Source organism: Poecilia formosa, unplaced genomic scaffold (assembly GCF_000485575.1).
Source record: "Poecilia formosa unplaced genomic scaffold, Poecilia_formosa-5.1.2 Scaffold142, whole genome shotgun sequence".
Lineage (NCBI taxonomy): Eukaryota > Metazoa > Chordata > Actinopteri > Cyprinodontiformes > Poeciliidae > Poecilia > Poecilia formosa.
In genome coordinates, this window is record NW_006800081.1 from 920,773 (window position 1) to 934,869 (window position 14,097).

General features: G+C 40.2%; 1 protein-coding gene across 1 annotated transcript in view; it reads left to right on the top strand.

The window, feature by feature from the left end:
- The window catches only part of elfn2b (extracellular leucine-rich repeat and fibronectin type III domain containing 2b), a 71,094-nt gene extending 57,605 nt beyond the window's left edge, over nt 1–13,489 (top strand). Inside the window, exons 3-5 of the mRNA XM_007562890.2 lie at nt 6,822–7,476; nt 7,811–9,922; nt 9,978–13,489. Of these exons, the coding sequence (XP_007562952.1) occupies nt 7,135–7,476; nt 7,811–9,922; nt 9,978–10,385 (2,862 nt within the window). The 5' untranslated portion in view covers nt 6,822–7,134 and the 3' untranslated portion in view covers nt 10,386–13,489. The remainder of the gene's footprint in view (nt 1–6,821; nt 7,477–7,810; nt 9,923–9,977) is intronic.
- Nucleotides 13,490–14,097: the final 608 nt, after the last annotated feature.

Below are 14,097 nucleotides of genomic sequence, written 5' to 3' on the forward strand. Positions count from 1 at the left end.
TTTTTTATTATTCTTTTTGTTTCCATTGTTGATAATTATCTAAAAATCTTCAACCAAAAACAGTTCAAACACTCCTAGTTACCTGCTCCCAAGTTATGAGAACGCTTCTGGGATGAACTAGAGCACAGACTGGAAGTGGGACTCCTACTCGTCCAACATCAGAGTCTGACCTCGCAAATGCTCTCCTCAGAAATTAGAATAAACACTGTCAAAAGCCATCTTAGAACAGCTGAAACTATTTATACCTTGTGGAATAAAAATAATTGGTAACATTGAGGAGCATAATGTGCATTTTATGTTTTGTTTTTTTTTTTATTCAAAAGTCATTGAGGGAAAGCAGCTTCCTGCTTGACAGACATGATGGCGGAGCCACACGGTGAAGACACTGACAGATCCTGAGAAAAGATTTATCTTGGTCAAGTTAGCAGATTTCAAGCATTTTAGAAAGTAATACACAGTGACAGAGTTGAAGTTATATTTTTTAAGATAATTAATAATACAATATCTCTAAGAAAAAGTGATTCAAATATTTAAAAAATTCAAATACTTAAGAGTATTTGGAATTTAAAAAGTTATCAGATTAAACAAGCGTTGTGTAAAATACCTGTACAGTTTAGCTAAGTCCAGTATTTTAGAACAGTGTTTTATATCTGGTTTTCAAAACACATAAAAGTGCAGAATCTGAACAAGGGATGTATGTACCTTCAAGTCCCGCTGGTAGTGACACAAGTAGCACATGCTCAATACTTCTGAACAAAAGAGTAGAAATGCTTTTAGCAGTTTCTCTCATGACCACTGCGATATCATCTGTTCCTCTCAGACCTACACGAGGTTAAACTCTCAGAGGAGCCTCGTACTGCTCTGCTTGTGTTTGTCTCGTCCTTATGTCCTGTGTGAAGTGGAGAGGAAATGTTTTGCTCACAGCCTAAACCTCTCAACACTACACCGACTTCTCTCCTGGGAATGGGCCCCGGACAGCGGGGAAGTGCAACAACAACTGTGTGAAACCGATGGAAAGACCGCGAGAGAGGCGAGAAAGAGACAAACTGAGGGATAGTGGGAGACAGGAACAAATTTCAAGGCTTGAGGGGGATTAAAGAAGCTGCGAGATAAAAAGCAACGGCAGAGAGGGAAAGTTGGGGAGAGTACAAAGATCTTGTGATGCTAAAAGATACAGAGAAAAGAGAAAGCACTAAGAGAGCGGGGAGTGAAAAGGGATCATTGTCTTTGTGGTTGCTGGAGGAGTCTCTCAGGCAGAATACAGATCTATTAGCCCACATAGAAAACACACACATTAATGTAGGTGTTAATCTTTTGATTTCTGAATGTCTGTTTCAAATGTGTATTACGTTACCGACATCTAATATCACTTGGTATATATCCGTGTCTTTTGTGTGATTCCTACTTCTGGAAATCCAATAACTTGCAAATTAATTTGCCTTCAGTCAAATTTGACCGTTTCTGATGAAACTTTGGTCAAATGCCACTTGGCTGAAATAATTTTCAGGTGAGACGTTTGGGCTTCATTGTTAAGGGCGCGTCCTGTCACGCTCTCTGGGAAACGTTTCCTTAAAAATGCATCACATCGATGATGATCACACAAAAGGCAATTTACAGTGCAACCGGGAAGTACAGTGCAATCCTTTATCACTTCCGTAAACAAGAGCGCTGCTCTGTGACGTCAATGTTCCTCTGTACAAGTTTGTCGCTCTGTGGTCATCAAGTGTTCAATACTTCTTAGATGTTTTTTATTAAGACGTGGTTTTCCTTCTCATTTCCTTTCTTTCTTCCTTTTCTTTCTTTCTCTTTTTAGCATTTCTGGAAATCAATTCAAATACCCAAGAATGTACCCACTTGAGATGAATCCTTGACGTCACAGACCTTTCTGACTCACGGTGCGATGAATGAAGAGCATTTTCTAGCGTCATGATGAAAATAGGGCCAAAATGCAAAGCCATTTACTTTGCTCTCTTAAAAAAAAACAAAACAAAAAAACATCAAGCAAAACATTGTAAACATGACGGGAAAAAAAACAAGCTGAACGGAAAATCTAATTTCATTGCAAATCGGTCACTATTTTGTTTATTCGCTAGGCAGCTTTCGCTGTTTTGTGGTCTCTCCAAAGCTGTTTTGATGGAGTAATCACAGTTTGTACAGACACATGCCCCTACAGTCAATTAGAGAGCTCTAGTAGGAAAATATGCTGCTGACAGATACATTCCCAGCACCTGCCAAAATAATCACAGAGTGCTGGTGTGGCTCACTACAACCTAAACAGATATGTAATTGGCATTTTATCCCGTGAGACCGTCTAACCTTATTTAAAAATACTCACCAAGACATTTTATTAGCTGGTCAGGTATTGGACCGGTGGGTTATTTTTATTTGTTTTGTTTTTAACAACAGTGGTTATAGCAGACTGCATGTGCTTTTGTATATTTACGAAATCTGGGTGTATAACGACACATTCAGTGTACGAGAAGACAACACATTATAGAGAGCTTAGTGAAGAAAACCAGATATTTGGAATGTGTTTGGAGAAAATGCTTATGCAACTGAGTGTTTCCAGTCACCTTGGGAGGTAATCTTCATTTGAGGACTTTCTCAACACAAGCAAACACACACAGAAAAAATAATATTCACTTTCTTATTTTAATAAGAGTCTCAGACAAAGGCTCAGGCTATCAGCCACAGTCATGTCATATCACCCTCATATCCACTCTTAATCAGAGGTACTAAATACTCCAGATCAGGTCACATACTGAAAGCAGAGATGAATCTTTGGATGATGTTTTCTGAGACCGATTTCATGGGGAAACATGGTTTGGCTCATAGCACAGGATCTTTTTTATAACCTTAGCAAAATTCTATATTCACTCTGTCCTATAGTCACAAAATAATTCCATAATATATGCATAGTTACACTCAGATGTTTATTACTGAGCACTGCCTGTCAGCTGGCTGGAAAAAAAAATGCTCCTGAAAGTCATGGTGTGGAAATAAATGGAGTGCTATTTGTGATAAAAATGGGTAAATGGGCTGTACTTGTATTGTGTTTCATAAAGTCCAGAGGATCCCACCGTGGTTAAGTTCATGCTGTTTCAGAACTGCATTTGGCGATCGATTTTAAACAGCACACAGCAAGCTGGCTACATATATTTCTGCCTTGCTATTTAAAATCAGATGGTGTTTTACCTTTTTTGCTTCAAATCTATTTGAATGCACAGACACAGGGGGAAACCGCGCTGCCTTTACAAGGTCAGATGGTTTATCTGCATCTGAAATCGGGCTTCTTCTAACGGCCTGAGATGTGCTTCTATCAAACTCATACAGTGAATGTTTTGTCCACATGTTGCATCTGTCCAGTGCCCACATTGAACTTCATTTTGGGATCCAGGTGGATGTTGTGTTTCTGCTCCAGCTCGGTGCCTCTACAGACTCGAGTGTTGTCCTATATTAAAACTGTGCAAGCAAACGAGATGGGTGTCTTAAAAGTAACCAATCACAACTTGGAGCTCATATTTTCTGCCTATTTCATGCCGTTAAGGAACACAAGTAAAAATCTTTAACGGGACACTGCCAATGCATTATTGTACAACAGGCCTCTGTTTGATCACTCAACCACTAACCACACACAGATTGTGTGAACACTAATCAAATGCAAGACACAATATCCAATCACCCTGCATTCCCCACATATACAAATGTGCGTCTCTTGTTTTAGCACCTCATGTCGTACAGAGCGTTTAACTCACAGGCGATGCGATTCGCAGCGACAGCATCATATGCAACTGGAGGCGCAACGGGTACCAGCCAGTGAATTTACATTTGGGCTGACAGTGGCCTGGCTCCAAGAGTCATGTTGGTGATAGTGTAGTGGCGATGCGGACCCCCTCCAATTCCACCACCTGTCACAGCCGAGGCTTATTGGAAGCTATTAGAATTCATGGAGGAGAGTTTTACCCTTGTGGGTAATGGAGTGGAAGAGACATGCTGATTTGATGCAAATGTCAACAACATCCTATTCTCTTAGCGCGAGAGTAAATTGACACTGTCAATCATATTTGTTTCCATGGCAACTGTAAAGAGTAACTGGAGCTTGTACGCTGAGCGACCCGGATGCTTATCTGCATCGAGACGCAGCTGATGTGATGCTTGCTTTCGTAACTTCCAAGGTCCCCAAAACAACAACAACAAAAAAAGAAAGATTAACAAAGACGGCAATGAAAACTTGCTAAAACTTGTCTAAATATGAAAATGTTTTATTCCAACTACACATAGATTGTTTCAACTTCAACATGAGGAAAAAGAACACCTCAGCGACACACTGCAGTTTGTTCACATTTTCTGAAATACATTTACAGTTTCTATTGAAGAGGAACAACGCACTCCTTTTGTGGTCCGGTGAGAAAAGAAAGCTAAAGGCAATATTAAACAATGGATTCAGCTCCAATAATTACAGAATTTTGAGGTTTAGCAAACGTCACACAAATTAGACGTTCTGCCTAAATGATTGTTTGGTATTAAAACTAAAACACAAACGAAAAGTCGCATTAGATACGCTACTTTTATTTGTATTTTTTTATATATATAATAATTTAGGTAATGTAAAAATGTAAATGTAAAAATTAGGTAATGTAAAAACATTTTTAATTTTTTTCGACAAACGTGTCCATGATATGAACATGCTTTGCCCTGAGAAGTGTTACTTCTTGTCCCATATTTCTAATTATGTAATCACATCCCTAAACATGGGTTTGTTCAGACATACGGTGTCTCTTATGTCCCCCATGTGAACCCTTTGGGTTTTGCTATGTAGAGCACCAAATGAGATCATGTCTCATGTGGAGAGGATAAGCCTGGGAGAAGAGAGCAACACAACACATTTCAAGAGAGGGCGCTGCTGAAATTTGTTTTGGGTTTGTGATACTCTGTTTCTCTTCTCCAGTAGGGAGTAAAATGTATTATCCATCCTGAGTACAAATATGAAAAGATGTTTAATTCAAGACTAAATAAACAAATACTGTTATAAAAAAATAAAAAAAAAATTCATAAATACTCCAGCAAATAAATATCTCCATGAAATAAAAATAAAACATGAAATAAAAGCACAAATTAGAATATCAGCAATATATCTATTTTTAAATAGGAAGGTTATTTTGTCAATCACAGTTTTATTTATTTATGAAGACTAATAACTGTGTTTTTTGAGTCTCACTTTTAAGTATGTAATGCTAATTTACGTATTTCAAGGACTTTTACTTTTAACTCTGATTTTACTTTACGCTGTTTTCGAAATAAAAGTGTCACAAAATAGCACACCATTATGAATTAATGAATGAAACACGTAAAAAATTAAATAAATGCACAAATAAATCCTAAAATAAATGTTAATGTTGAATGAAATGGCTCTGCTTATACAAATTGTATATTCAGACATTTGAAATAATCTACAAAAAAATCTGCTTGCAAACTGCAGAATAAGCTGCTCCTGTCATGAAAATATTCATTTAAAAAATGGAAAGTTGCAGATATTTGGATAAATTCTTTATTCAGCTAATGTAATCAGTTATTATGGTTTAGAATAGATAGAAAAGCCCATGGATTTTTTGTATTTTCACTTCAAACCAACGTGAAATAATTATCCGTAACGCTTTAACCTCATAGTAGCAAAAAAAACATCTACATACTTGTACAGTTTTTTTGGTGCTACTTTTCAAATCATTCACATTTTTAAGGATATCCTTGAGTTAAGATTTATTTTGTAAGCTGTGAAAAAGGCCAGTAGTTTAAATTTCTTAATGTTTTGATGCTAAAACACTTTTAATCTGATCACAATATCCTCCTGAAATCAGGACATTTACAAAAAGGCTCCTATTTGCAGGATAGTCTTTATTTTTGCAATAGATTCACGTTTGCAGTTTTCAGCAGTACTAAGCAGACTGAAAATGATGATGAACTTGGTTTATTTGCTTGCGTCTCTGGAGACCCTGGACCAGAATAGCCAGTAATGAGTTCAGTTCTTTGCGCTGGAATTGGAAAGAAATGTGAATTTGGAGTACAAGCAGACTTTTGACCTTTTTTCTGGTGCACATGAGGAGATGCAGACTTAATACTCTACTGTTTATCTTTGCCTATAGATTTGCTTTTGTGCATTCCCACATGCTGTTGTTCAACAACATACAAACAGTATAATCGAGTATGTCCATATAGTCACGCACGCATTTCCCAGAGAACATATGCTCATTTTAATTTGCATATTTGTGCATATTGTGTGTTAGTAGCAAGCGAGAGGACAATGTCTGCTATGACGCAACAGGCAGCTAATCTTCCCCATATGTAAATGCTAGACTGCTATTCAAGCAACATGCAGATGGGTTTTGGAGCTTAGGTTTTTGGTAGGATAGTGTTATAGGAAGAAATATCTAAGAAGATGTTCTGTCAAGCATTTTGGTGATTAATAGACCGCGTTGTCTCTGACAAATGTTCTCTCTGTGCTGATGAAATATGGGCACTAGCTTAGATTCCATTGTACTTATCAGCAAAGGTTTGATGTTAATGTGTTGGTGTCAAGGACCAAATAAGGATGAAAATGTGGCAGAAATAAAGGCTAAGAGCAGGTTTTGTTTTTAAAATTAAATTGTGTGTTTAAACTGTATTATTCGGCGTCGCAAAGTTGAATGTGGTGGAGTTTTATCGTTTTCATCCCACAAAAATCTGTTCTTTTTTCCACAATAAATACATATAGAAATTGACTTGCATAAAAATTCATAGTGCGCATATGTATTAATACATTTCTTGTGTTATGTTTTCCTCTGTAGATCACTCCGAGGTCCCACGCCACTGCGTTACACAGACGTCAAGTCTTCAGTGAGAGCATGAGGACAAGTTGCTTCCCTTCAAATTGTAGCTCAAGAAATTATGACATAACAAGGATCTGCTGCTCATCACCATGATGCTGAGACAGGCATTCTAAATCCCTCACTCCTTCTTCAGCACCCAGCCCAGACCCGTTTCTTTTTTTTTTTTTTGGAAGTTTTTCCTGGTTTTCCTTATCCTACAATCAAATCCTTCTTCGTCTTTGCCCTGATTATAACCTTTGCACTCTACCTTTTTTTTCTTTTCATTGACATCATGCTGCGTGCTTCCACTCTTTCAGTTCTCCTCCCTCTTACACTTTTTTCGCTCCTCTTCTTTTCCTGGTTTCCCAACATGGCCAACGGGGACTGCTGGCTCATTGAAGGAGACAAAGGCTACGTTTGGCTAGCTATATGCAGTCAGAACCAGCCTCCCTATGAGACTATCCCCCAGCACATCAACAACACAGTCCATGACTTGAGGCTGAACGAAAACAAGCTGAAAGCCGTGCTTTTCAGTTCCATGTACCGCTTCACGAACTTGACCGACCTCAACTTAACCAAGAATGAAATCAGCTATATTGAGGACGGCGCTTTTGCAGGACAAGCCAATTTACAGGTGATTAAAAAAAAAAAAGTATATTAAAAGCACATTGAGGCCTGTTTGGTCTGAGAGAATGAAATATTTGCTAAAATTTTAAGAAAAATCGACTAATTCTAATCTAGGTGGAAAATGTGCAGAAATCCATTGTGAAGTACTTTGTTAATTAACTTTATAAATGTTTATTGAACAAAAGAGACATTAAAAGCATCATGAGTAATTCTCAGTAGCGTGAGCTTAACTTTAACTGTTTTATCTGCGGTGCAAACTGTTATTATTCCCATTAGTTTAGGTGTGCAGTTTAACACAAGTAAGAAAACTGCCATAATATATATACTTTTTTTTCTCTTAGGTTCTTCAATTGGGTTACAACAAGTTGACGAATATCACTGAAGGCATGATGAGAGGACTCGGTCACATGCAGTGCCTCTTCCTACAGCACAACCTCATTGAGGTTGTTGCAAGCAATGCATTCTGGGAGTGCCCCAGCCTCAGCAGCATTGACCTGTCGTCCAACAAACTCGCCCACATCGACCCGGTCACATTCACAGCTCTGAACCGCCTGATGGTATGTGAACTGGCTGCAAATCCATTCCACTGTGGTTGCGATCTTCTAGGCTTCCTGCGCTGGCTCGAATCCTTCAACAATGTGACGCACACTTACGATCGCCTCCAGTGTGAAACACCAAGGGAAATATATGGCTACCCCTTACTGAGTTCTTTTTCTTCAAGCCACAGCGGCCGCAATGCCAAAAACATTTTGAACCATCGCTGCAAGGATGGTGTGATGATTCCAGGAATGACGTCTCTGCCACCAGATATCGACGGTCCTTCTGGGATTGGGCCGGACATGTTTGGTGGTGTCGGGCCATACTACCAACCCACCCCATCGTCTTCATCCACAGACGACAGCTTGAGCCCGAGCATTAAGCTCCAACATGTCTCTTCGTCGTCAGCCTCCGTCATTATAAAAATTCCAAGGCCGTTCAGCAAAATGTACATTCTTACACAATACAACTACTCAATGGCATCTGATGTCACCAATTTGAAACTGATGATACAAAAAATAACTCTCGACAAGCTTAGACCTAGCAATAATTACACCTTCTGTGTGTGCTCTGTCCGTAACTCTCAGCGTTATAACCACACCTGTCTCCAGTTTACCACGCGAGGCCAAAATCGGGACGATATGCTCCCCACTCCCTCAACCACTACTCACTACATAATGACCATTGTAGGCTGCCTTTTCGGCATGCTCATTGTCATAGGAATTGTCTACTACTGTCTTCGTAAAAAACGAATGCATGACGAGAAGAAAAAGTCCATCTCTGTGAAAAAAACTATTCTTGAAATGCGTTACGGGCCGGAGGTGGCAGCAGCAGTAGCAAATGATCCATCGGCAGTCCAAAAGCTTCAGGAGCAGTCCAGGGAGCATCACCAGTATCAGCATCACCATGGCGGAAAACTGTCCACGTCCTCCAGCTCTGGACTGCTACATTCTGCAAACACTACCTCCTCGAGACTTTCCTCTATCCCTCAAGTGGAAAAGATGGCCTCAGCCTTCTCCGAAGCAATGGCTACAAGCAAAGGAAACTACATGGATGTGAGAACTGGAGGGGCTGGGATGGAAAGAGTGGGGGACGGTGGCCATGGTGGGAGAAGGGGCGACGACCTGAGGGATGACGACGGAACCGATCTTGCCGATGATTCAGATGACGACGGGCACGGCTCCGTCTCGGAGATTTCTACCATTGCCATGGAGGTGGACAAAGTTAACCAAATTATTAACAACTGTATTGATGCCCTTAAACTTGATGCAGCAGCAGTTGCTGCTTCAGGCACCTCGACTAGCCATACGGCTTCTAACAATCCCACCTCCCCACCGCCCACCAGCACCTCCCCCCTTACCCGTGGCCTAATCCCAGGAGGGACAGAGACGTGTCAGGTCATTGCTCCAAACAAAATACCACCTCCTCCGCCCCTGCCTGCACTAAACACCCCTCTCTCTGAGCGACCAGGGATCACTGGCGGGGGCTTCGTTGTCTCTCCCCCGTACAGGCACCCTCCCCCAGCCACAGCTGCACGTCCCATTCAGCGGCAAATGAGTGCAGATGCAGCTGTTGTTATGGCAAATGCTGTCAAAAAACAGAGCAGCACCACATCTTGTGGCTCAACAGGTCGAGACAGGGAACGTGGAGGATCTCGAGTGTACAGTCTGGACGTTCCTGAACCAAGAAGCCCGGATGCCTGTAACCAACAACAGCCGCAGTACCCAGACCGAGCCAGTCCTGTGGGATGTGGGGAGCCGCTGGAGAGACTGCCTTTAGTAGGGAGTGGGAGCTGTGGAGGAGGGGGTGGTGGTTGCGACAGTGGTGGTGTTGGTGCCCAACATCCGGACAGCCAGAAGTCACATCATTACCATCAGCAACAGCAGATACAGCAGCAGCAGCAGCAGCAGCTGGACGTGCAGCAGGACTACCACTGCTCGGAGCACCGCCACTCTGTCCCAGCTCTTTCAGCAGCAGCAGCAGCAGCTGGACGTGCAGCAGGACTACCACTGCTCGGAGCACCGCCACTCTGTCCCAGCTCTTTACTACCAAGGGTCCCACCATAGCTCCCCAGCCCAGCGGGTTTCTTTTCTAAAACCCCTGACACGATCCCGCAGGGACGCAGCATCCTATTCCCAGCTTTCCCCTGCCCGCCAACACTCCAGTTACTCTGGATACTCTTCTAGCCCAGAGTACTCATCGGAGAGCTCGCTGCGCATCTGGGAGCGCTTTCGTCCATACCGAAAAGGGCCTCGCGACGAGGCCTGTTACGTGACAGCTGGAAACGCTCTTCGAAAGAAGGTGCAGTTTGCTAAAGGCGAGGACCTGCATGACATCCTTGATTATTGGAAGGGTGTCTCTGCTCAGCAGAAGTTGTAACTGGGAACGGAAGTTAAGCAGAGTGGGAAATGGAGTTTTGGTACTTTTTATCCTGATAAGCCCATGGGCCAGAGAAACCATTTGAAGTTTATTGAGGGGAAAAATGTAGGACAAATTTTTCCCATGGGCTTGTTTGTTTTTTTTCTTTTTTATTTTGGCATGCTAGGTGTATAGGATATCGTGCTACAAGCAAGTACTGTGAGACTGTGCCTGGGAATTGGACATTCATTACAGTGCTTTTTTGAAGTTTTTTTTAACACTTCATTGTAGCATTTTTTCCCCTTTTTTTGGTGTTTGTGTGTTCCATTTATTATACAGGGAACAAATGCCTACTGTGTAATTTAGTACTCTTTGAAGTGATCATGTTTTGTGATCCTATGGACCATTTTTTAATCAGTGCCATGTTTCATCTTAAGCTTTAAGCTTATTTGATCCTAGATGTTCCTGTTGTGTATCGGAGTTTACATTCATTTCAGCTTTTAAAAGATAGGTGACGCGGAACGTATGGAATCAAGACCCTTTTTTGCAAATTCAAAGATTGGTAAAAAAAATCTGCACAATGCAGTGTTGTACTCTTTCCTCTCTTTCAAGCATTTGTTGCAATGAATAAAGCAAACAGATCATTTGCATTCAAATGCTAACATGAAATTATCAGGTCAAAATTAACTATTCAGTTGTGTGAATTTGGAGAGAGATGAGAAAAAGAAGTAGGGGTTTTGTTTGAAGCAACAAGCATGTTTCCATTTAACACTTTTACATGGTTTAGTGAGTGAAATGATCAAAAACAAACTTTTTTTTTGGTAAAAATAACAATGATTATTCATCATTCATAAGGACGGTCCCTCAGTTGATACTAGGGGTGGGACAATACATCAATCTCAAGTCTTGAGAACAAAATGAAACATTTTTTTTAGGAAAACTAAGGCTATTGTTCACATAAATGGAAACTGAGACCCAATTTTTGGCCCAAATGCAACCCATATCTGACTTTCACAAGCCAAATTCCAATCTTTTCACCCCCCAAAAAGTCTGATTGGTGCCACTAAGTCACATATGAATCTGACAAAGTCTGCTGTCAGAACTGTCATGTCGCCTTCTGTCTGACCTCTGCGTCGCTGACGTAAGACACGCATCATAATTCTGCGCTGGAAGAAGCCAGACTTAGACAAGCAGTGATGACACTGGATGAAGCTAATCAATGGAAATGCAGTGACAGCACCGTCGCCTCCCATTTCGCCACAAATTCAAAATTGATCTTTGTCTCCTGTGTGATGTGTACATTCTTCTGCACATGTGGATTGCAGTGGGGTCTCAGCTGTTCACACAGGAACCTGATTGCATTTAATTAGTAACATGAACAAGCAAAAACTCATTTTAGGAAAGGACTGGAATTAAGCATCAATCTACTATGTGTGAACGTAGCCTTAGATTTCTGTTGTCTTGCCAATCAAATGCAGGTTTTGTAAATCACAATCTGATTTAAATAAACTATAATCAGTGCAGACTATATCAGTCTAGTGTTTTCACCCATGCAGTGTAGGTTTTTATTAATTTATTTCCTGCGTTTTAAAATTTGAACAGTCTTAAGTATTTTAGATTTTGAACCAGGAATGATCAAGTTAAGTCCAGAGTCACCAGAAAAAAGTGATATTGGCCTTTAGTTTCACACCAATAGGAAGTTGCCATGTCAACTTCAGCATCTTTAGCAGCTTTGGCTAACTTTTCTTATTTTACCAGGTATTCCAAATGCTACTAAATAAATGAAGGTTTCTCCAATGTTTTTGTGGCCTTGTGTTAACTGGCCATAGGAAGTTCGTAACCCTGTCTGGGCTACTCAAGAACTGCTTCTTTTCTTACTTCAAAATAAGGGTCTCAAACATTGATAACACAGGCTGTCAAGTGTAAAGCAGTCACCTTTGTATCCAGGGCTTAAACAGCAGCTTAGATTCACTTCACCAGGAGATGTTCTGACCTGGATGGAAATGGATTTAGCTTCGTGAGCCATTTTTATGTCCTGAGTTCTCATGCCACTGATAACACCCCTTGTTGTTGAGGTTTAACACAAAATTTTCGTTATTTATAGTTTACATATCTCCCCTTGAAAACTGTTGTATTCCCCACCGACCAAAAAAGACCAAAAACATGTGAGTGAAAGAAATGCAATCGGAAGATGACGTACAAACAATATTTCTGAGTACAGGAGAAATGTACATAGGTTATAAACGTGTAATGTTGGAGAGTATCGTTTAATATGAGCATGACGTTACATTCCAAACCCTTTTGTCAAACATTCAAAATGAACGAGGCACAGTAGGAAAGGGTGCTTATGATTACTGCCAATGTGTTTATTCTGTTTCGGAAACAATCGCTATTGTCTATAAATGATAACCTAATTAACCAACTTGTGACAGGCATGTCCTCTTGCACTTTATGCCTCATAATTGTGTATGTGTAGCTGTGTGGTACACAGTGGTCATTGTAAGGAAGTGTCGGCATGCCTTGTCAGATAATATCTTATATGCCCAAACAGGCTTAAATTAATATCTTTTTTTATTTTTCCCCTGTGTCTGGTTGTCTCAGTCTGAACAACAATAGATTATTAATGGTATGTACAAATGTACATATGTCATACAAGTTCATGGTACGTTTTGTCATACTTCGGACATCACAGTGCTGTGATGATTCACAAATGTACTGTGCTTTTTTTTTTTTTTTTTTTTGGTAACAGCCGTCAGTGGACCTTGCTCACATTTTTGGGCAAATTAACCCTTTTCATAATCTGCAATTTGTGTCACTACCCTGGATTTAGAAAAAAAAAAGAAGTTTAGTTATTCAGCCATCGAGGACATTCTGTGCCAAACTTAAACATGTGAAAGTTTATTTAGCTGCCATGTGTTTAACATTCTTCTACGGTTGTCTTTTACCGACTTCCCACCTTACCTACCTCCTTGGGTAAAGTAGGATGTTGGTATGAGGGGAAGTAATGATCTGATATGCAGGCACACATAAGCAGTATTTTCTGGATTGTTTCAAGTGTTGAACTTTTGCAGTTGACCTTCAGCATCACCTATATTTATTCTGGTGAAAGGTGAACAGAAAATATGCAAAAGCATGTCCATGCATCTCCGTACCGATCTCATTCTCGTTTTATCTCTTTAAACAGTGGTTACCTTACACTTTCTTTTTTCTACTAATTTTGCTATTGCGAGGCATTGAGAAGAAGCATCTCTTTGAAATTCCAAATTCAGATATGAGAGGTGGAAACACCAAAACAAAATTCATGTTTCGAATGTGGCTTTGTCGGTGCTGTAATATCCCGTCCCGAGCGCCACGTTTCTAGCGTAGACCACCGTTTCATGATTATTGAGACGTTTCAACTTTTGTTGCTTTCCAATCATCTCAAGTAAAAAAAAAAAAAAAAAGAAAAAAAGAATCATTTTCAAGGAACACAAGATACTTTTATCAAATCCCTGGATAATTTACTCGCTTCGTCTTTCGCTGATATTTTTGGAGCATTTCATCAAACAGAGGAAATTTGGTCTATTTCCTCTATTCACTGCAGTCTCAACTGCCATAACCAGTTTACAGAAATGGACTCTGAAGGTAAAACAGCAAACATTCAGGATAAGAATGATGGCTTCACCTCAGCACCCATTCATGTTCATTTTACAAAATACACACAAAAAAATGTGACCTAAAATGTTGTTTGTAT